The 22487-nt window shown below is 40.2% G+C and overlaps 1 protein-coding gene and 1 long non-coding RNA gene across 4 annotated transcripts in view; one reads left to right on the forward strand and one right to left on the reverse strand.

The window, feature by feature from the left end:
- MRPL1 (mitochondrial ribosomal protein L1) overlaps positions 1 to 22487 on the forward strand; it is a 137488-nt gene that overhangs the window by 21772 nt on the left and 93229 nt on the right. For all 3 annotated transcript variants that reach the window (XM_077770547.1, XM_077770548.1, XM_077770549.1), the window contains one exon: positions 21896 to 22260. In XM_077770547.1, the coding sequence (XP_077626673.1) occupies positions 22230 to 22260 (31 nt within the window). In that variant the 5' untranslated portion in view covers positions 21896 to 22229. The remainder of the gene's footprint in view (positions 1 to 21895; positions 22261 to 22487) is intronic.
- On the reverse strand, positions 13067 to 21907 carry LOC144236892 (uncharacterized). Its single transcript, XR_013336681.1, has 3 exons — positions 21738 to 21907; positions 14973 to 15029; positions 13067 to 13319 (listed from the first exon to the last, which is right to left on the reverse strand). It is a non-coding gene; the product is annotated as an uncharacterized LOC144236892 (long non-coding RNA).

A 22487-nucleotide genomic window follows, 5' to 3' on the forward strand; every position in this document is an offset into this window, starting at 1 on the left:
ATTTTCCCCACCTGGGCTAAGGTGTTCTCTCTTACTTGTTACCAAAGTGAGTTAGCTACAGGTTTCTCCCTTAACCTTATGAATTTCTCATGAGTAATACTCTTTTATTTTTTTTGTTATGTCTTGTACAATGCCTTGTGTATAGTAGACATTTGAGAAATGGTTGTTGAGTTCAGTGGTAGTATACAGTAAAACACACTGGGGCCAAGCCTTGTGTTCAAATGGCTCTTCTTTATTTACTAGCCATGTAACTTTGGGCAAGCTTTTTAAACCACTCTATGCCTCAATCTCCTAATGTATAAAACGGGCATAATATATAATAGCAGTCCATTCATAGGGTTGTCAAACAATAAAAGGAGTTTAAATATGTGAGGTATGTAGAGCAGTGCTAGCAAATGATAAGCATTATGAGTTAATTATTAATATTTCTTTAGCATTCAAATCCTAGTTCTGCTTTTATTCAACTATGTGTTTTATTCAATTATATTCATTTCCTTTTCAATGTTTCTTGTAGCTGGGGTGCAGGGGTGCAAGAGTACCCAGGGTCCAAAACAGACCATGTTGGGCCACTCACTGCCAACAAAACCCAGAAACCAGTAGTTGTGAAAAAAGAAAGAAATTTAGTTCATTGAGTCAACATCAGGAAGACAGCTAACATCTCAAAGTGCTAAAAAATACTTCCAGATTTATACAAGGAAAGGTGGGGTAAAGATGAGTGAGTATGCTCAAGTGGGCAGTAAAGGTCAAATGGATTATTGTCTTGGAGTCAATCACAGGTGGGGTCTTGCTGGCTCAGGGCAGTCCGTAGTGCTTGAGGGGGTAGTTTTGGTTCCCCTCTGGGGATGCTTTGCCCTCAGGGTTTTCTGTCTGAGCCAAGAGACCAGCTGGAAAGATAAGCCAGCTAGAAATCTGAGGGCAAATAGAGGCAGCCGAAGTCCTCTTTCATTCTTATTTTATTGACTATGCCTCATTTGGATTTCATAGAATAATTTTGTCACAAAAAATAAAACATTACCACTTTTTAAAAGTTAAGATGGATGCTTTCAGGGTACCTGGGTGGTTCAATCAGTTAAATAACTGACTTCAGCTCAGGTCGTGATCTCACAGTTCGTGGGTTCAAGCCCCGCGTTGGTCTCTGCACTGACAGCTCTAGAGCCTGGAGCCTGCTTCAGATTCTGTGTTTCCCTCTATCTCTGCCCTTCCTCTGCTCACACTCTGTCTCTCTCTCAAAACTAAATAAACATTTAACATTTTTTAATAAATAAATAAAAGTTAAGATTCATGCTTTTTAAAAAAATTTTTTAATAAGTTTATTTATTTTTGAGAGAGACAGATACAGAGCGCAAGTAGGAGAGGGGCAGAGACAGAAGGAGACCCAGAATCTGAAGCAGGCTTTATGCTCTGAGCTGTCAACACAGAGCCCAATGTGGGGCTTGAACTCACGAACCATGAGGTCATGACCTGAGCTAAAGTCGAATGCTTAACCAATGGAGCCTAGGTGCCCCTAAGATGCATGCTTTAAATTGTTCGTACTTTCTAACCAGTAACCAGAACTCTATCTTTTTTATTTTTTCATGGTCAAACACTTAACAAAAATTTGTGGAAAATGTCCATTTAGCTTTATTAACAATACTTGGTTTTGGATATGTCTTTTATCAGCTACATGGCTTGCAAATACTTTCTCCCAGTCTGTGGCTTGTCTTCTTATTCCATTAATATATCTTCCACAGAACACAATTTTAAAATTTTAAGAAAGTCTAATTTGTCAGTTTTTTTTTCTTTCATGAATTTTGCCTTTGGTGTTTCATCTAACATCTTCTGGCCAAATCCAAGATCACCTAAAGTTTCTTCTGCACTTCTAGAAGTTTTAATTTTGTGTTTCATATTTAGAGACATGTTCTAAATAATGAGTAATTTTATGTAAGGTATAAGGTATGTGTTATGGTTCATTTCTTCTGCATTTAGACGTTCAATCATCCTAACATCATTTGTTGAAAAGACTATTCAGTTGTTTAAAATGCCAAATCCTATTCTTTCTCTCAGGAGAGAACATTAATTTTTAGTGTGTGCTGAGACAGATTTCTAGACCCGAGTTGGAGCTGTACTACATGGGATGCCGTGTCAGCAAACTGAAATAACAATTAACTTTTGTGTCCCTGTAATTGCTCCACTTGGCCAGTGTGAGAAGTAAGTGAGATGATTCATTTTCAGAAATACCAAATAAAAGCTGTACTGTCTAGTGAACAATAGGTTTACAACCTGTTAGAAATATGTATGAGCACCGCCTCCCCCTCCACTGGAGTTCCAAACCCTTATACACTTCACTTCCTGGTTCTTCCCCTTTCCATTTACCAGGCTTATTTCTAGGGCTTTGCAATGAGCACATGCCAAAGAACTGAAGTCTCTGTGTCACCTCAAGAAATGTACTTTTTGCCTTACATAGGCATAGGCGACTTCCGGGTAAGGCTGTAACTGCTGTAGTACTCAGCCAACCAGGAATCAGGGGAGGGACTTGCTCACTAGGAGATAAATTGCCTGCTGAAATTGCCCCAATTGTGCCTGTCCTTCAGATACCTGCTCTTGCAAGAAAGTTGATTAAAGCCATGCTTCACTGTGCTCTGAATGTCCCTTCTTTGATTGGGACAGTAGATTTAATTCTTAAAGCCCGCAACATACTATATCAGTCAGTTAATCCACAAGCCAATTTGGGCATTCTCACCCCAAACAAGGTTGACTATTTTGCCCCAGCTGATCAGACATTTTCTAATTTTTCATTTTCTTGTTTTTTCTTCCTTATCCTATAAAAGCTTCTTGTCTTCCACCCCATTTTACAGTTCTCCAAAGAACACTTCATGAAGTGTTCATTTTGTTTGCATGACTTAAATTGTCTTCTTTAATAACTTTTCAACATGTGACTCAATATTTTACTTATTTTAATATAAGAAAGCTTATTTATCTCATTTGGAATGAGTGGCTAGTTAATCATATAAATGATAAACTTTGGGACGTCTGGGTGGCTCAGCTGGTTAAGCATCTGACTTCAGATCAGGTGGTAATCTCACAGTTCATGAGTTTGAGCCCCACATCGGGCTCTCTGGAGCATGGAGCCTACTTCAGATTCTGTGTCTCCCCCTCTATCTGCCCCTCCCCAGCTTGTGCTGTCTCTCTCTCTCTCTTTCAAAAATAAACATTAAAAATGTTTTAGTAAATGATAACTTCATACCTTAAAGATTTTTTAAAATTTAAAATGTAGGGGTGCCTGGGTGGCTCAGTCGGTTAAACGTCCAACTTTGGCTCAGGTCATGGTCTCATGGTTCATGGGAGCGAGCCCCGCATCAGGCTGTGTGCTGACAGCTCAGAGCCTGGAGCCCATTTCAGATTCTGTGTGTGTGTCTCTCTCTTTCTCTCTCTCTGCTCCTCCTTGGCTCTCATGGTCTCTCTTTCAAAAATAAACATTAAAAAAATGTTTTTAATGTATGGGGCTCCTGAGTGGCTCAGTCAGTTAAGTGTCTGACTTTTTTTTTTTTAATGTTTATTTATTTTGAGAGAGAGAGAGAGAGCGCGTGAGCAGGGGAGGGGCAGAGGAAAGAGGTAGACACACAATCTGAAACAGGCTCCAGGCTCTAGGCTGCCAGCGCCAGCACAGAGCCTGGTGCAGGGCTCAAACCCACAAATGAGATCATGACCTGGGCTGAAGTCGGATGTTCAACAGACTGAGCAACCCAGGCACCCCAAGCGTCTGACTCTTGATGTTGTTTCAGGTCTTTTTTTTTTTCAATTTTTAAAAAATGTTTATTTATTTTTGAAGGAGAGAGAGTGTGAGCAAGGGAGGAGCAGAGAGAGTGGGAGACACAGAATCCGAAGCAGGCTCCAGTGCAGGCTCCAGCCTCCAAGCTGTCAGCACAGAGCCGGAGGCAGGGCCCAAATCCACGAACCGTGATATCATGATCTGAGCTCTAGTCAGACGCCTAACTGACTAAGCCATCCAGGCACCTCCACTGAGGTCTTGATCTTGCAGTCTTGAACACTCTCTCTTAAATGAATAAACATTTTTTTTAAATTAAAATTTTAGAACTCATTCATTTGCTAAACTTTTGAGTATAGATCTGTTGATTGTTCTAAATTTTTTTTCATAAAGCACACATAAAATGCATCACCTATGATATCCATGTTTTCAGCTAGTGCTCAGACTTCCACCATGTAATTATCTAGAGCATCTTACCTAACCTCTCTGGGCTTCAATTTCCTCATCTGTAAAATGAGAGTAATAATAGTACTTATCTCATAAAAGAATGAGTTAATATATGTTAATTGTTAGAACATTTGTCTAGCACCTAGTGAGCTAAAGGTATTTGCATTAAAATGGAACAAGAACCTGTGTAACAATCTGAAGGAAAAATTCTAGATTTTTTTCTTTTTTTCCATATTTTTACAGTTGACTTGTTACAGTTACTTGTTACAGTTGATTTGGAAGCAATAATTTTCAGCAGCATTTAGCAGCTTTGTCAAAATTCTAAAGCACTCAGATTCATTTTAATATCAAAAATAACTTTCTAAGGGAGTCTGGGTGGTTCAGGTGGTTAAGCGTCTTAGCCACTCTTGATTTTGGATCAGGTCATGATTTGTGAGTTCGAGCCCTGCATTGGGCTTTGCGCTGATGGCACAGAGCCTGCTTGGGATTCTGTCTCCCTCTCTCTCAGTCCCTTCCCTGCTTGTTCTCTATCTCTCTCAAAATACAATTAAAATAAACTTTAAAAATAACTTTCTTGTACCCATACTTCATCAACAAACATAGCAGATCTGGGAAAACAATGAACTCTTAGGTATAAAACTTTACTAAGGGGATAATTAGTGGGTAGACTACAGAAGAGAGTGAAAGAGGACTTCGGCTGCCTCTATTTTGACCTCAAATTTTCTAGTTGGCTTCTCTTTCCAGCTGGTCTCTTGGCTCAACAAAAAACCCTGAGGGCAAAGCATCCCCAGAGGGGAACCGAAACTACCCCCTCAAGCACTAAGGACTGTCCTGAGCCAGCAAGACCCCACCTGTGATTGACTCCAAGACAATAATCCATTTGACCTTTACTGCCCACTTGCACATACTGACCCATCTTTACCCCACCTTTCCTTATATAAACCTGAAAGTATTTTTGGCACTTTGGAGATAGCCTTTGGAGAGGCTAGTCTGCCATCTTCCCAGTGTTGCCTCACTGAGCTAAATTCTTTTCTTGTTTCACCATCGCTTCTCTCTCTGCTTTTGGATTTTATCAGCGGCAAGCAGCCAAACATGGTCTGTTTGGTACCCCAGAGCCAGGAGCTCTGGCACCCCTGTGCTCTAGCTGCAAGATTACTAGCCAGCTTTTCAGGGTGCTGTGGAAATCAGTCAGTATGTTTACAGAGGCACTGGAAAGGTTCAGTTAATTTGGTAAACTGATTACCTGGCAGTTGGTTAATAGAGTGTACAAATGCAACAAGAGCATCTTTTCTTTTTTTTTTTTATGTTTATTTATTTGAGACAGAGAGAGAGAGAGAGAAAGAGAGAGCATGAGTAGGGGAGGGGCAGAGAGACAGAGGGAGACACAGAATCCAAAGCAGGCTCCAGGCTCTGAGCTGTCAGCACAGAGCTCAAAGCAGGACTCGAACCCACAGACTGTGAGATCATGACCTGAGCCAAACTTGGACACCTAGCCGAATGAGCCACCTAGGCACCCGCAATCATTTCTTTATCATTATTTTTAAGCCGGCAGTGACTAGACCATGGCAAAGGTTAAATGGGCTCTGTGAGGTTTCCCAGTAAACAAAGTAGTCTTAACAGTTTTACATTTTCTTGACAATGGAGACTCCATTTTGAGCATTACAATTTCAGTACAATACAAACCTAATAGATTAAGTAAAGCATTCCATTATGTTTCCATATGTAATGTAAGAAGTCAAGTTTTAAATAATGGGTTGAGAGGACAGTGGAAAGGCTTCAAAGAAGAATTCTGGACTGGAGATAAGAAAATGTCTCAGCTAGTACTGATTCAGGCTGGCTGCGTCCAAGGCCCCAGGGTGGGGGTTGGGGTCCCTCAGGACCAGCGAAGAGGGTCTGAGGTTTCACGCAGGATAGAACTCAAATGCAAGCTGGAAGGAAGTGAGAGAAGAATGTATTGAAGACATAGAGCAGATACAGAGCATCTGGGAGACTCAAATAGGAAAGGAGAATGACTCTTGTCTTTGCTTGGGGTCTTGGGTTTTTAGTGAGGATTGTGGTCTGGCGTATATGTCTTCGCATACATCCAGGAACTGGTTAAAACAAAATCAAATGCTCTTTTGTCCTCTATAGGTCACTTATGCCCTGGGGCCAGGGGTCTTGGTGAGTCAGTGGTCTTAGAAAATGTACATACAGACCTTGCCTAGTCACTACTTAGATGTTCTCTATTGTGTTGGAAGACTCCAAAGAAATGATTAACTCTTTGACCCTTATAAGGAGGATGTACATTATCTGATAAGGCATATGTAGGGCAGGGGTACAGGTCCTCACAAGAACAGCAGCAGGAAAAGGAGCAAAAAGCAGTCCTTCAAAGGGTCCCTTCAGTTTCCCTGTATCAGTACTATACGACATTCTGCAGCACATAAAACTGACTCAAACTGGGCAAAACCGACCCAGGATTGAAACAAACAAAAAAAAACATTTAGAGGGTGTCTGGGTGGCTCAGTTGGTTAAGCCTCTGACTTCAGCTCAGGTCATGATCTCACAGGCTCTGTGGTAACAGTGCAGAGCCTGGAGCCTGCTTCGGATTCTGTGTCTTCCTCTCTCTCTGCCCCTCCCCCACTCATGCTCTGTCTCTCTCTTAAAAATAAAAAAATAAAGTAAACATTAAGTAAACATTTTAAAAAAGCATACTTGAGTGAGCTCAGACTGATTTACTAAAAGCTAGTTTATCTAAACCACTTTAGACTAAAAGTTTCTCATATCCCAAAGCATATAAAATAGAAAAAGATACCGTCAGTCTACAAAATATCCACCTACTTACAAGAGTAGTAAATTCTATAAATAATTGCCAAATATAATAAGGTTCAGATGGAAAGACCCTTTAGTGAATCACTTAAAATATGGAAGGTGTAAGGACTTTCTCTAAGAATTTAGTCTGACCCTTACAGGTGGTCATTTCATAGCTTTGGCCTGGTGTTTTGCTAATGGAACTACCATTAAGAGGTTTATTCTTCAGGGGCTCCTGGGTAGCTCAGTTGGTTGAATGTTCAACTCCTGATTTCAGCTCAGGTCATGATCTCACAAGTTCATGAGATACTCTGTGCTGACAGCATGGAGCCTGCTTGGGATTTTCTCCCCCTTTCTCTCTGCCCCTCCCTCCCTCACACAAATGCACATGCACTCTCTCTCTTTCTCTCAAAAATAAACATTGGGGGTGCCTGGGTAGCTCAGTTGGTTAAGCATCAGATTTCAGCTCAGGTCATGATCTCACAGTTTGGGGTTTGAGCCCTGCATCAGGCTCTGTGCTGACAGCTCAGAGCCAGGAGACTGCTTCTGATTCTGTGTCTCCCTCTTTCTCTCTGTCCCTTCCTCGCTTGTACTATTTCTCTCTCTCTCATAAATAAACATTAAAAAATAAATAAACATTTTTAAAAAAAGGTTTATTCTTCAGCAAAAGAAATAAGCCTATTTCTTATTCTGATAGACACATCAGAGCAGAACATTTGAAAAGGAGTGGGATTAAAGGGTGCAAACTTAGGTGTCTGCAGAGTCTGGGTTAACTTTGTGAACGAGTGAAATGCCTAGAGAGTCAACAAATGATGATTGTGGTACAAGTGGAGCTGATGTGCCGTCTAAAAAATGCAATACCTATTGAGCTCTGGTGGGTCAAGGCCGTGTAGAAATATGGGCCTGGTATGGCTTGGTATGGTGATTACTTTCTTTTTCTTTTTATTATTTATTTCTTTGTTTTAACATTTAAATCCAAGTTAGTTAACATACAATGTAGTATTGGTTTCAGGAGTGGAATCCAGTGATTCATCACTTGCTTCTAACACCCAGTATTTTTAAATTTTAAAAAGTTTGTGGGCCAATATGGTATTAACAAAGCATATTGTTTGGGGTGCCTGGGTGCCTCAGGCAGTTAAGCATTCCACTCTTGATTTTGGCTCAGGTCATGATCTCATGGTTTGTGAGAGTTGAGCCCCGAGTTGGGCTCTGTGCTATAGCATGGAGCCTGTTTGGGATTCTCTTTCTCCCTCACTCTGTTCCCCGCCCCCCCTGCTTGTGTGTTCTCTCTCTCTCAAAAATAAATGAACATTAAAAAAATAAAATAAAACAACAAAGCATATTGTCTCTGAGAATTCATATTTCTCCGTAGGAGATGTATGTGTATGTCTGTATGTGAGTGTATGAATGAGCTAATGGTTTTCTGCTATATAATTGAAAGAACAATGTGACAATTTTTGTAACTCATACTAGAGGGAAAAGTTAAAAAGACTCATATTCTAGTGGCTATGCCCTCCAGCTGTTCTATGGGCCCTGGAGCATGCTAAAGAACATAAAGAACTATCTTGTTTGAATCTCCAGGGCATTATTCTTGACTGAACAACTCTAATATTGGATATGTATTGTGTTAGAAAGGTTGTAGATTATGGGGTGAGGCCATCTCTTTTAAGTACAGAAAGGGTTTCAGCATTTTGGTGTAGCATTGCATACTGGAAATAAGATGAAGGTGGTGTTCTTACCACAAAACATAAACCTCAGGGCAGAGTTAAGAACTAAAATCAACCATAAGATAACCTGCTACGACTTCTTGCTTGTGTTTCCTTTGAAATGTGGAAATTGTTTTTGTTAGCACAGTGTTAAAAATTTTTTTGCCAACATATGTAATTCTTTTTGTTTATCCCACCAGTTCAGTTAAAGTCTGATCTAACAATATATTGACCAGATGTCTGTATTAGTCAGGGGCCTGGCAGGAAACAGATGGCAAATTCAGAGTTTAACCAAAGAGAGTTTAAAAGGGGGGGGACTATTGACATAGGTGTGGGCAGGGTTAAGGGCATTGACAAGGGATGCTGAAATAAACATGGATGAGAAAAGGAGAGAGCTTCCATGCCAGGCCTGAAGGAACAGGGGAAATGTGGTATTATTAGAATGAGCTGAGAGCTAGAGCCATGGAAGGAGAGCTGTCTGGAAGAAGCAGTGGCCATAGATAAAAGCAGCCACCTCCAGGACCACAGCCAGATAGGAGCAAGGCAATACCTTGCCTTCTCGTTCTTCCTGTACTATCTTTTGCTGGAGCTTCCTACTGCCAAACCTGATGAGAAGCCAGTGGCAAGAGAGTCCAGGTGGCACAGTTTAAAAGGGTCAGTCTCGGGGTGCCTGGATGGCTCAGTCAGTTAAGCGTCCGGCTTTGGTTCAGGTCATCTTAACAGTTCCAGAATTTGAGCCCCACATCGGGCTGTCTGCTGTCAGCACAGAGCCCGCTTCAGATCTTCTGTCTCCCTCTCTCTCTCTGCCCCTCCTCTGCTTGTGCTCTCCCTCTGGCTCTCTCAAAAGAGATAAACATTAAAAAAATAAATAAAAAATTAAAGGGTCAGTCTTTAAGGGTATACCTAGCAGGTGGACAAAAGTGAAGAATAAATATGACTGGTGGCAAATGGAGTATAACCAGGACAGTATTCTGTTAAAATAAGAAATTGTCAGTAATTTACCAGAGTACAGCAATGAGAAAAAAAAAATCTGTTCAGAAAAATGAGCAGACAATGAAATATTTTTGTAGGAGGTGGATTTATGCCAATGTGATAAGGGCAGTTTTGTAAAACTAAGTAATGTCTTTCCAATCTACTAAATTATTTGAAAGAGGTAACATAAATGACAAAGGAGGGTTAGCCAGTAACTATAATTTATTCAGATTTTGCAGTGAATTGTAATAATGCTTTCTTGAAGACTATGACAAATACTTAATTCTCATGGAATAAGGGATAAGGCAAATAGTCATAGGTTACTTGGTAAGATTTAGCAAATTAGTAAAAACGAAACAAAATAAAACAAAAGAACAAAGAAAAAAAGAGACAACCCAAAAACTAGACTCTGAACTATGGAGAACTACAGAGGGGAGTGGGCGGGTGGGGATGGGTGAAATAGGTAAGGAGGATTAAAAGTACATTTATCATAAGTAACGTGTAGAATTGTTGAATCACTATACTGTATACCTGAGACTAATATAACACTGTGTGTTAACTATACTGGATTAAAATAATAAAAAGATTTAGCAGATTAGATGAGGATTTCATATTACAGTGGACCCTTGACAACACAGATTTAAAATGCATGGTTTCTGCTAAGAACAAACTGAGGGCTGATGGGGGTGGGGGAGGAGAAGAAGAGGGGTGATGGGCATGGAGGGGGCACGTGTGGGAATGAGCACTGGGTGTTATATGGAAACCAACTTTACAATAAACTATTAAAAATATATAATTAAAAAAATAAAATGCATGGTTTCACTTATACACAATTATCTTTGATAAATACAGTATTGTACTAAAAATGTATTTTTTTGTATTTTCTCTTCCATATGATTTTCTTAATGACATTTTCTTTTCTCTAGCTTACTTTATTGTAAGTATACAGTATATCATACATATGACTACAAAAAAGGTGTTAAATGACTACTATGTTATCCATAAGGCTTCCAGTCAACAGTAGGCTATTCATAGTTAAGTTCTGGGGCGCCTGGGTGGCTCAGTCGGTTGGGCCTCTGACTTTGGCTTAAGTCATGATCTCACAGTTTGTGAGTTCTGGGTTCGTGAGTTTGGGGCCCACTTGGGGCTCTGTGCTGACACCTTGGAGCCTGGAACCTGCCTCACATTCGGTGTCTCCCTCTCTCTCTGCCCCTCCCCCACTCATGCTCTGTCTCTGTCTCTCAAAAATACATAAACATTAAAAAAAAATAGTTAAGTTTTTGGGAAGTCAAGAGTTATTCATGGATTTTTGACTCTGTAAGTTACAGGTTGGCAACGTAACACCCTCATTGTTCAAGGGTTAACTGTAATTCAACTAACAGTAAGTTGAGATTTAGGGTACAGTGTGCCATATTTCAATGACCTGGAATTAGGTATTTTATAAAAAGGCACAAGGAAAAAAGCCTGCTAAAATCTAGGGAAATCAAACATTGGATGAGATGTAACCAACTTCATAACTGGGCAACATTCTTGTAAAAAATAATCATAGTTGCTTGTGTTTTCCACACCAGGGGTCAACTAGAACCTTAGGACCCCGCTAATAATGATTGGCTTTATCCTTTACCCTCCACTGCTCCCAAACTCTGCAGGGATGTATTGGTAGCTGCAAGAGTGTTGCATTGAGTGTTCCCAAACATGTTTGCTACTGCGTTGTGTCGGTCCTTTTTGTCCTCTTCAGTTTTTGGTTACTTTCTGTCTGTAGGAAAGATACTAAAGCCATCAAAGCTATCACTGTCCCAAGTGAGTCACAGACTACAGCATGCTGCATTTGAGAATTTCTCTCATGTCCTCTTTGTTACCTAGTTCCCCTAAACAACAAGATCTGTGCTCATGGGTCCCTAAGTGGTTTCGGTGAAATGTCTCTTTTACATGTTTTTCTTTTGCCTCCATGCCCAGGTTCCAACACTCATGCTTGGAAGGCACTGGGCAGAGCAGGGCCTTGAGGAACATGCTCAGAATTCCCTTCTCTTCCACACTGGTACTGTGTCCCTCAAATGCTCTCACTTCCCTTAGAATGAACAGCTCCTCAGAGCCAAGCAAAGACAACCTGCAGCTTTTCTGTCTGTCCAACAGGTATCTGAACCTCTAGATGCACACAGCTTAGGTTAAGTGGAGCCCTCCTATTACACAGCTGCTACTTCCTGGATCTGTCTGTGTGCTGTAGAAGTGGTGAGTTGTGGTAACACTGTAAAAATCCCCACTCACTGTCAACCACGGAAGGCTTTGTCGAGCCTCTTCCTAAGGTGGGACATTAGGTACAAGGGCATCTTACTCTCTAAATTTCTGTAGCCCTCCTTCTAGAGAGAGTTCAGAAAAGCAATGCATTCTTGTGTTTTCTTGAAGAATTACATGCTTTATATAAGTTTAGATGGTACAAACTAAGGAAAGATCATTATCAGTACCTATTTTAGAACCTAGATTAATATAGTTGAAAATAGATTTTGGTTAGTAACACTTCTAGCCTTATTTCTATTCCCAGCCATTATTATTTTCCTTTGACCTTTGGAGAAATTTATTAAATTTTCTAAATACAATCTATTTTTCTTGATGGATAAGGATGCTCATTACTCTCTTAACTTGGGCCTTGTATATCCTTTTAATCTACATTTATTTTGTTTTGTTTGGTTGGGTTAGAGCTCTGTCATCTCTCCCAGAGAAGCCAGAAAATCATCTTTTATTTCACCTTTAAAAATTAACCTTTAACAATTACTCATAGTTAGTTAGCATAAATTAACAAGATATCAATGAAGCTGAGGAGGCGCAGTGGAGAATCATGTGCCATAAAAATGTTGTCATCCCTATTTTCAGATGGAAAAACTAAGACACTGAGTGGAGATGTAACTTGCTAGGGTTGGCCATGCCAGGAAAGCCTGACCTGAACCTCTGGCTTCTTGATTGTTAAAGGCTCCTCCACTCTGAGTCTCTTTTCTCCCCACCCTCTCCCACCATTCCCTCCAACCCCACTACTATTCTTCCTCTACCACGTGAAGAGGGAAGAAGAGAAATGCTAACCCAGTTGCAACAGAAACTTTGTTCAACAGAATAAGATAATTTAGACAAAGGTGAGATGCTACTCTTCATGGGTGAATATTGAAGTATTTAGACCAAATATTTTTCAGATAAAATGACTAAGAAATAATTCCTAAGATTCCCTAAAAGCCTTGAGCTCATTTCCTGAAGCAGTAAAAAGGAGATATCTAGAGATAGAGAAAGAGCTTCTTAACCCCAAACTGACCCTGGGGTTTGGACTCAGCTTCAGTTTGACCTTGTCTAAAAGAAAGACAGGACCTGAAAAAAGTGCAACAACAAAATGTCAAGTTCACTTCTAAGTCTACAAAACAATAAAGCCACACAGCACAAAAGGGAGGAAGAGAGTCACATCCTTTCAGTTACTTACAGCCTCCTCTTGTGGGTTGGGTACACTCTTCTATGAAAACAAAACGTTTCCCGGAGAACTGCTGTGTTGGTATTGTTACTTTTCTCAGACCTATAAAATGTTTAAAAAATGCATTTCCAGGGGCACCTGGCTGGCTAAGTTGGTAGAACATGTGACTCTTGATCTTCAGTCATGGGTTCCAGCTCCACGTTGGGTGTAGAGATTACTAACAAAAAATAAATAAATACACTTTAAACAAAAATAATTAAAACATTGAGTAAGAGAGGCTCTTTTTAAAAAAACATTTATTTATTTATTTTTGAGAGGCGGGGAGAGAGAGAGAGAGAGAGAGAGAGCAAGCACGTGCTAGGGAAGGGCAGAGAGAGGGCAAGAGAGAATCCCAAGCTGACAGCACAGAGCCCAACATGGGGCTCAATCCCACAAACTGTGAGATCATGACCCGAGCCAAGATCAAGAGTGGGATGCTTAATCAACTGAGCTACCAAGACACCTCACATATAAGCGAGACTCTTAAAAATAAATGAAAAAATGAACATACATTTCCATATTTAGATAAATATTTCAAGCAAGTTTTACCTCGGCATGCATTGAAGATAAAAATTAACTCTAATTAGTGTTTTGGTGGTGCTTGTGATTTACACGCTTGGCTTTGAAGATCAAAAAATAATACATATGTGTTTGTGTGTTATTTACTTTCTCCCACAGACTCTGATATTATCTGGCCATTTTCTAATTTAAAACATCAGCATCAAGAATATTGAGTCATGGGTGTATGTATGCTTAAACACCCGAGTTTCAGGGCAGTGAAGCAGGAGGAGGGTGCAGTGGTCAGATATACTGAGCTATTATTAGGCTTTAACACTATCTGACACTATCTAACACTAACAAAGGTGTGGCCTTTGGTAAGTCACTAAGTTTTTGGAGCCTTGGTTTCTTCATCTTTAAAGTGAGAACTGGGGCACCTGGGTGGCTCAGTCGGTTGAGCGTCCGACTTTGGTTCAGGTCATGATCTCACGGTTCGTGGGTTTGAGCCCCGCGTTGGGCTCTGTGCTGACAGTTTTAAGCCTGGAGCCTGCTTCAGTTTCCATGTCTCCCGCTTTCTCTGCCCCTCCCCTGCTTGTGCTCTGTCTTTCTTCTCAAGAATAAATAAACATGAAAAGGCTTTTTTATAAAATGAGAATTAAGCAAGATACTATATCTACAATGCTTGCCACACTGTCCAGCATGAAGTATGTGTGTGATACACATGTAATAGTGATTAAGAATATAGTCTCTGGAGCCAGGCATCCTGGGTTGAAATCTCAACTCAACTACTTATTAATTGGGCAAGTTACTTAACCTCTCAGTGCCTCTGTTCCTTCATCTGAAAATTAGAATAATTACAGTACCTATCTTATAGACTTGTGGTGAAGATTTAAGCAGTTAAAATATGTAAACACTTTAGAAAAGTGCCTCGCACGCAGTGAGTGTTCAATAAGTGGTAGCTATTTCTCTTCTTCTAAAATTGTGCTAATATGGTAGCCAGATGTGGCTACTAAGCATCCTAAATGGACATAGTCTTAACTGTGATACACTTGAAGTATAAACACATATAGAATTTCAAAGACAGTATTAAAAAGGAATGTAAAATATCTCAATATTTTAATATTACATGTTGAACTGATACTATGGATATATTGAGTTAAATTATTAAAATTAATTTACACAAAATGAATTTTGTGTAGATATTGTGTTACTTTTTTAACATAGCTACTAGAAAACTTAAAAGTACATATGTGACTTGCACTATATTTGTATCAAAATAAAATTTCTAAAATATAGAAATTCTAAAGCAAGAAGTTCATCAGAGGAAACTTACCTTTGGTTTAGTTCAAATCTGGGATACTTGTGGTATGCCTTTAGTCATAAAGAAGTACTGAAGAAAAGCAAAGGAATTACAATGTACTGTAAGCCATTAGAAGTTGCTACAATCTTAGATTTTGTTAAATTTTCCAGGAGTAATGCCCCTTTCTCCTCTGGAGTGTTTTGTTCAATTTGTGGATTACATTAAAAAATGTTTTTTAAATGTTTATTTATTTTTGTGAGAGAGACAGAGACAGAGGGTAAGTGGGGGAGGGGCAGAGAGAGAGGGAGACACAGAATCCAAAGCAGGCCCCAGGCTCTGAGATGTTAGCACAGAGACCAACGTGAGGCTCAAACCCATGGACCACAAGATCTAATCCGAGCTGAAGTTGGATGCTCAACTGACTAAGCCACCCAGGAGCCCCAATTTGTGGATTACTTTTTAAGAAAGAAACCGGCAATCTAGAGTATATCCAGTATATCCTTGGTAAGACCCCTGGGAAAATTAGAAGTTTTCACCACCATGCCATGGAGGAGAGGTATGGGGCTGGAGGGTGGGTAAGAACATGAACATCCTCAGTTAAGTGAGGAGAAATTGTAAGAGGCATGACAGCTGTTATCCAATACCAGGAATGTGGATTTGCCATGTGGAAATGGAATTGACCCAAAGGGTTCAATTGGGCCCAAGTTAGAGGGAAGATTATTTCAACTTTAATATATGTAATAGTTTTAACAATTAGAGTTGTCCAAAAATGAAATGAACTACCTTATGGAATAGTCAAGATTTTGCCACTGTAAATTTAAGCTGAGAATTATAGATAGGGTTTATACTTCAGGTAGATAGAAGACTTCCAAAAACTTTTCAAACTCTATGAGATTCTGCGATTAACGCTTTGCTACTAATTCTGGTAGAGAGCTGCCAATTCATTCATCATGACCAGAATAGCTAGAGATCCACAATTTTAATTTGGTTTTTTGCTTGTTTAGAAGATACAGAAATTCACTTGTCCTCGTCAAGAAAACAGGGGTTATTGTGGGGATATACATATGGTAGATAGGGATCTCACAAGAATGCAGGGAGAGGGATAGTGATACAGCAGACTTGACGGAAACTGTAGCAGGAACTGTGGCTACATCTGCTATCTTCCTCTTGAGGGCTGGCTGATCTCTTCCTCATGATATCTCTGCTTTTCTTGGCATCCTCATTCTATTCTATTCCTGAAAGCGACTAGCTTCATGTAACTCTGTTCATATACCATTTCTGCCCACTAATAATTTCAGCTTGTCTTTCAAAGCTTCTCTTGCCTTGAATCTACTCATGACCTTATAGCTTGAATTCTCCCACTTAAATGTTTCAGTTTTTCATTTCCCCAATTCCAGTTTTATGAGAAGAAGGATCAGCTTAGGTTTTTTCAAGCCAGATCACTGGTTACAGTATGGGTAGACTTTCCTTGGGTCAAATGGCTTCAAGTGGTCCCAACAGCTGGGGAATTTTATTTATGTGGGAGGGGGAAGTTTCTACCAGAAATAGATGTGGGTGGGGCAGGGAGTTATGGAAATTTCTGGTATCACAACTGAAAGATGGAGGTCATGGAGTTTATACCCAGAAATTTGGAAATCTACTTCAGTTTATATTCTATGTATTAAGAAGAGAGAGCCTATTCAAAAGGTTTTGGTTTGAGACTAGTAATGGAAATACGAATTTTATTCTAGGATGTGTTCTAGGAACTTGTTACTCAAAGTGTGGTTCATGAACCAGTAGCATCAGCATCACTTAGGAGCTTGCTAGAAATTAGAAACTCAGGCTCCACCTCAGACCTACTAAATTAGAATCTACATTTTATTTATTTAAATGTTTATTTATTTTGACAGAGAGAGCATGTGTGCATGTGCACGAGTGTCAGAGATGGGCAGAGAGAGGATCCCAAGCAGGCTCCACACTGTCAGTGCAAAGCCCAATATGGGGCCTCATCCCATGAACCATGAGATCATGACCTAAGCCCAAATCAAGAGTTAGATGCTTAACCTCATGAGCTACCCAGGTGTCCTTAGAATCTACATTTTAATAAGATTCCCAAGTGATTTGTATTCACATTGAGGTTTGAGAAGTGTGGCTCTAGGATTAATTGGTTTGGTTTTTAGGTCTTTTAAAAGGTATCAAGGGTTTTTAGTAGGAAACTTCCAGTAGTATGTGATAGCCATGTAAAAACCAAGTGCTAAGTTGTCAGAATTTTGTGAATTGGTTGATTTTATGTTTTGGAGCTTGAAATCAGTTACTGTATGAATATTTATACCAAAGAGATTGGTAAATATGACATATTTGTTTCTTTTGTACTGAAGAGCCAGTTAAACATTTACCAGCATTCCACTAGACAGTTCTAAATCTCCTAATTCAATCTGGCATTAAAGTAGACAGCTAGGGGTTATGGGACACAGAAGCTCCCACACCGGAGGAGGTGTTTGGAGCAAGATAAAATGAGTTCCAATTCCTTTAAATTTCCACTTTATGACAAAGAAATCATTCTAGGTAGATATATCGTTATGAAAAAATAACCTGAGTCTTCAGTAAGCACAAAGAAGAGAGTCTAAGGGTTGGTGATACTTAAAATTCAAATAGGCAGGCAGGCAAAGACCAGAAACTCTCCCAGCTTGCAGCTGAGCAGTTTTGGAGTCAAAACTCAGGTATGGAATAGCAGTTTCTGTATAGAGGACAAGATAAGAGTGGGTAGATTCTAGTCCTAGAGACATACACACATGGGAATTAATACTTTTATTGCCTGTATTATATTGAGTACAAAATTGTTAAAAGAAACAACTCCTCCCTAAGTTAATGATAGGTATTGATGAAAATCTTTCATGGTATTACATAGGGAGTGGTTTTAAAGTGTGGTCTCTGGGGCGCCTGGGTGGTTCAGTAGGTTGGGCAGCCGACTTCGGCTTAGGTCATGATCTTGCTGTCTATAGGTTCGAGCCCCGTGTCAGGCTCTATGCTGTCGGCTCAGAGCCTGGAGCCTGCTTGGGATTCTGTGATTCCCTCTCTTTCTCTGCCCTTCCCCAGCTCAAGCTCTGTCTCTCTCTGTCTTAAAAATAAAATAAACATTAAAAATTTTTAAGAAAATAAATAAATGATTAAAATTGGGAATTTTATTAAAAAAATAAATAAAGCGTGGTCTCTGGACCAGCATATCAGTTCTCAGTATCACCTGAAAGCCTATTATAAATACAAATTCATGGGCCACCGCCATGGATCAGAAACTCTGGTGGGTTGAGGCCAATAATCTGTTTTAACAAGCCTTCTGGGTGATTCTGATGCATTCTATTGAAGTAGGAAATGTCATGGAGTTCCTTGTTTTTAATGCAATAGGAGAATTCATTTTCAACTTGAACCCAAAATGGGAAGTGACTCTTCTTGCAGAGGAGTTTCCAGCACAATGGAGAGATGGTTGAAGAAGCTACAGGGCTAGGCAAATATTTAGAAGCTTTTTCCAGGGAAGTTAGCCAAGCGGGCAGACAGCTGGCATGTTGCCAAGACTCCTGGACAGTATAAACCTTCCTAGAAATCAACTGGGAAAAGTTGCGTTTAGAGTGAACTCTGAGGAAGTGCATAAACCCAGCCTAAAGACTTTCTGCAAATACTAATAAAAGCTCTGATACATAGAATGTGACATCCTAGCACATGTAGAACACAAACAGCATGTATCATATTAAGAAATAAGCAGATAATGGAAGAAAAGGTACTAGGATAGCGTATTCATTTTGCCTTTCTGGTTAAGAGCTCTCACTGGCTCCTTACTAATGACAAGTTGTAACATTTAATGAGTGTTTACTCTGTGCCAGGTACTGTAGTAAGCACCTCAATAAAGTATCTCATTAGCCCCATATCCCAGGAAACTGAGACCCAAAGAGGTAGAGCAACATGCCCCAGGCCACATAGCTGATAAGTGCTGATACTGAGATTTAAATCCAGAAAGTTTGGCTCCAGAGCACCATTGCTCTACTACCCCTCTTCGTTGGGAACCTCATTACATCCTGATTATTTAGAGGCTCAGAGTTCCCAGCTCAGTGTGGATTTTTGTAGTTTTTAGGAGGTCTCAAGCTAAATAACCTCTTTATGTATAGTTATACATAGACAACTGGACTTTGGATCGCAACTGACTAATGAATGCCATCAAGTTCTGGTGGTCAAAGTGGGCAGTTAGATAAATTGCACTTCTACAGGACACTGCTTTAATAAGGTTACTAATATAAGCATACTACATGTTACTCTGGGTCCCAATATTGGGTGTTTAAATTATCTTGTTATAACAGGAGACATAAAGAAGTGCACAGATGGAGGCCAGCTGATCCTAGTTATGGAAAAGGGGAGTTGTAGAGGCTAAGGAAAAACAATCTAGGTTTTTAATCTAGGTGTTTTGTCTGGAAATGGATTTGGTGAACTTGCCCCAAATCTTGAATTTATCCTCAAATGAAATTAATTTTGGGGGGAGCCTGGGTGGCTCAGTCAGTTGAGCATCTGATTTCGGCTCGGGTTATGATCTCACGGTTGGTGGGTTTGAGCCCTGCATCTAGCTCACTGATGTCAGTGCAGAACCCGTTTTGGATCCTTTGTCCCCCTCTCAATCTGTCCCTCTTCCACTCATGCTCTCTCTCAAAAATAAACATTAAAAAATTAATTTTTAAGGATCATTAGATTAATGGCTGTATTGGTTTTGTTTGCCACATCTGTGCATAGCCAAGTACACTACTTGACACATGGCAAACAGTAACATATTTGTGAAAAGAAAGGAGAAAAGAAAGGAAACAGGGAGGACAGGAAGGAAGTTATAACAGTAGATTCGAGTTCTTGGAATTTTTTCAGAGAGAGAGCACAAGCAAGGCTCTGCCAGTACAGATCCCAATATGGGGCTCAAACCCATGAATTGTGAGATTATGACCTGAGCCAAATCAAGAGTTGGACACTTAACCAACTGAGACACTCAGGAGTCTCTGAATTTGTGTGTGTGTGTGTGTGTGTGTGTGTGTGTTTAACAGTCATAAATAGGTGTGGAAACTTTGAAGTAACTGTGTAGGTATTAATAAGACAGGGAAATAAATTAGAAATCTTATCCTTCATGTAGATGGGTACTATATATAAATATGAAATAAAGCATCTGGAAAATTCCTACTTTGATTCAGTCCAACTTCTTGTGGGCAGCTTCATGGAAGCAAGTTAATTTTGCATGCTTGGCATTTTAATGGAGTCACTAATTCATGCAGGTATATATTCATTTACTACCAAACATTTATTGGTGGCTTCTTATGTGCCAGGTATTTGTGATAAATAAGCCCACTGACCCAATCAAAGGAGAGATGCGAAGACTCAGAGCACAGTGAAGCAAGGCTTTAATCAACATTCTTGCAAGCGTGGGTGTCTGATGGACAGGCACAGTTGGGCCAGTTACAGCAGACACTTTATCTCCCAGTGTGCAAGTCCTTCCCCAGATTCCTCATTGGCTGAGTATTCCAGAGGTTACAGCCTTACCCAGAAGTTGTCTATGCCCATGTAAGGCAACAAGTAGTCTGACTGGAACAAATGTACATACCTTGAAGTGACACAGACTTCAGTTCTTTGGTGCATGCTTATTGCAAAGCCCAAAACATGCAGAGGAAGTGAAGTGTCTAAGGGTTTTGGACTCCATTGTTGGGGGAGGGAGTTGTACATATTTCCAATAGGTTGTAAACCTAGTGTTAACTAGACAGCAGTTTTTATTTTGTATTTCTGAAAATGAATCATCTCACTTTTCACAGCACTGTAGTGCACTGAAGTTATAAAAATGAATAAGATATGATTTCTGCCCACAAAAAGCTCAGATTGGTGGGAAGAGATCTATTGTAGTGATGGTTACTAAAAACCATAGAATTGTAAAATTTAGATTGGTGATTTGTATGATATATGAAATAGATATCAATAAAACTATTTTTTAATGTTTATTTATTTTTGAGAGAGAGAGAGAGACAGAGAGAGAGATTCTGAAACAGACTCTGCTGTAAGTGCAAAGCCCAATATGGGGCTTGAATCCACAAACCGTGAAATCGTGACCTGAGCCAAAGTCCGGCCCTCAACGGATTGAGATACCCAGGCACCCCTCATTAAAACTGTTTAAACAAACAAAAGCAGATATCCCTGGGTAGTGTACAAAACCAGGAAGAGGTGGCCATAACTCAGGGAGGAGGGAGGCCTCATCAGTGAGTAAAGTTTGAGCCAGAATGTTTAAAAAGTTATCTAGGGAGTTGGTGAAAAATATTCCTTCTAAAGAGAGGGGGAATGAAGTGTGTGTGTGTGTGTGTGTGTGTGTGTGTGTGTGTGTGTGTTTGGAGCGGAAGAAGGATGTTGGCAGCTATTTGAGGCTGGGGAGATAAGCAGAGGACAGAAGGGAGCTCAAGTGAGTGAGTGAGTGAGTGTGTATGTGTGTGTGTGTGGGGGGGGTGTAGTTTTAAATTAAACTGGGAAGTGATATAATCTGATCAGATTCATTTTAGATTAAATGATGCTGCCAACAGCTGTGACGTAATGGAAAGGATACTGATTTTTTTTCAGTAGTAATAATCTGTGCGTAGATCTCAGATCTACCATTTTAAAACCATAAGTGTTACATAAAAATTTCAAATATTATTCAATTTATCCTAATGTGCCAGCTTGCCAGCAGAAGGAAAATGTAGAGCTGATTGATGTTAAGATTAACTTAAAACCACTTTGATCGTGAGTTGAGATAAAAAGAAAGTTAGTGAGTGGGATACCCACCTTGGGTGGTAGTGGAAAGCCTGGCGAATTTTAACGTTTTTACAGGCTGGAAAATTGGGCGATAGAAGCTGGTGAGATCCTTCATATCCTTCTGTTTTTCATGCTTTCCTGGGTACTTTCACAATATATTAACATTATCGTTCCGAGTTCATTTGCAGAATCAAAGAGGAAAAAAAGGAATAAAATAGGGGAACGCCAACATTTTCGACGACGAGATTTCTCTGAAGATGGTTTAAGCTGCCGTCCCGGAACCACGAAACACACGGTCCTAGCACGGAAGACTAGCACCGGAGCCTGAGTGTAACACCGCCACGGGACACAGGCGTTGTTCGCCCTTCCCTGCAGCCTTGAGAACCTGTTTGGGTTCCCGCCCCTTTTCCTCTTGCTCTTCCTAATCCTTCCCCCTCTGCCAATTCCGGAGGGGAACCCTTTTTGTTTCTTCCAAGTTGAAGCGTGGGACCCATTTCGTCAATACAATCCGGAATCGTCGACATGGCGGCGACCATAAGATGCCTCGGTAGAGGTAAAGCAAGGAGTTGTCTGAGCTTCGGGGGGAAATAGCTCTGGCGGGGAGTCTCCAGTTGTAAGGTGGACTCTCCTAGACACGGGTCTAAACTGGGGCTCGAGAAGCTCCCTGCTGTTTTGGGGTTCTAAGTCCTCCAGAGGGTTATTACTACTTAAAAGGGACCTTATCAAAGGTTTGACTCCTTTCTGGAGCCGTCCCCCATAAATGTGTGTATGTGGGGGGGG

This window comes from Crocuta crocuta, unplaced genomic scaffold, assembly GCF_008692635.1.
Source record: "Crocuta crocuta isolate KB4526 unplaced genomic scaffold, BGI_CrCroc_1.0 scaffold236, whole genome shotgun sequence".
In the NCBI taxonomy this organism is placed as follows: Eukaryota; Metazoa; Chordata; class Mammalia; order Carnivora; family Hyaenidae; genus Crocuta; species Crocuta crocuta.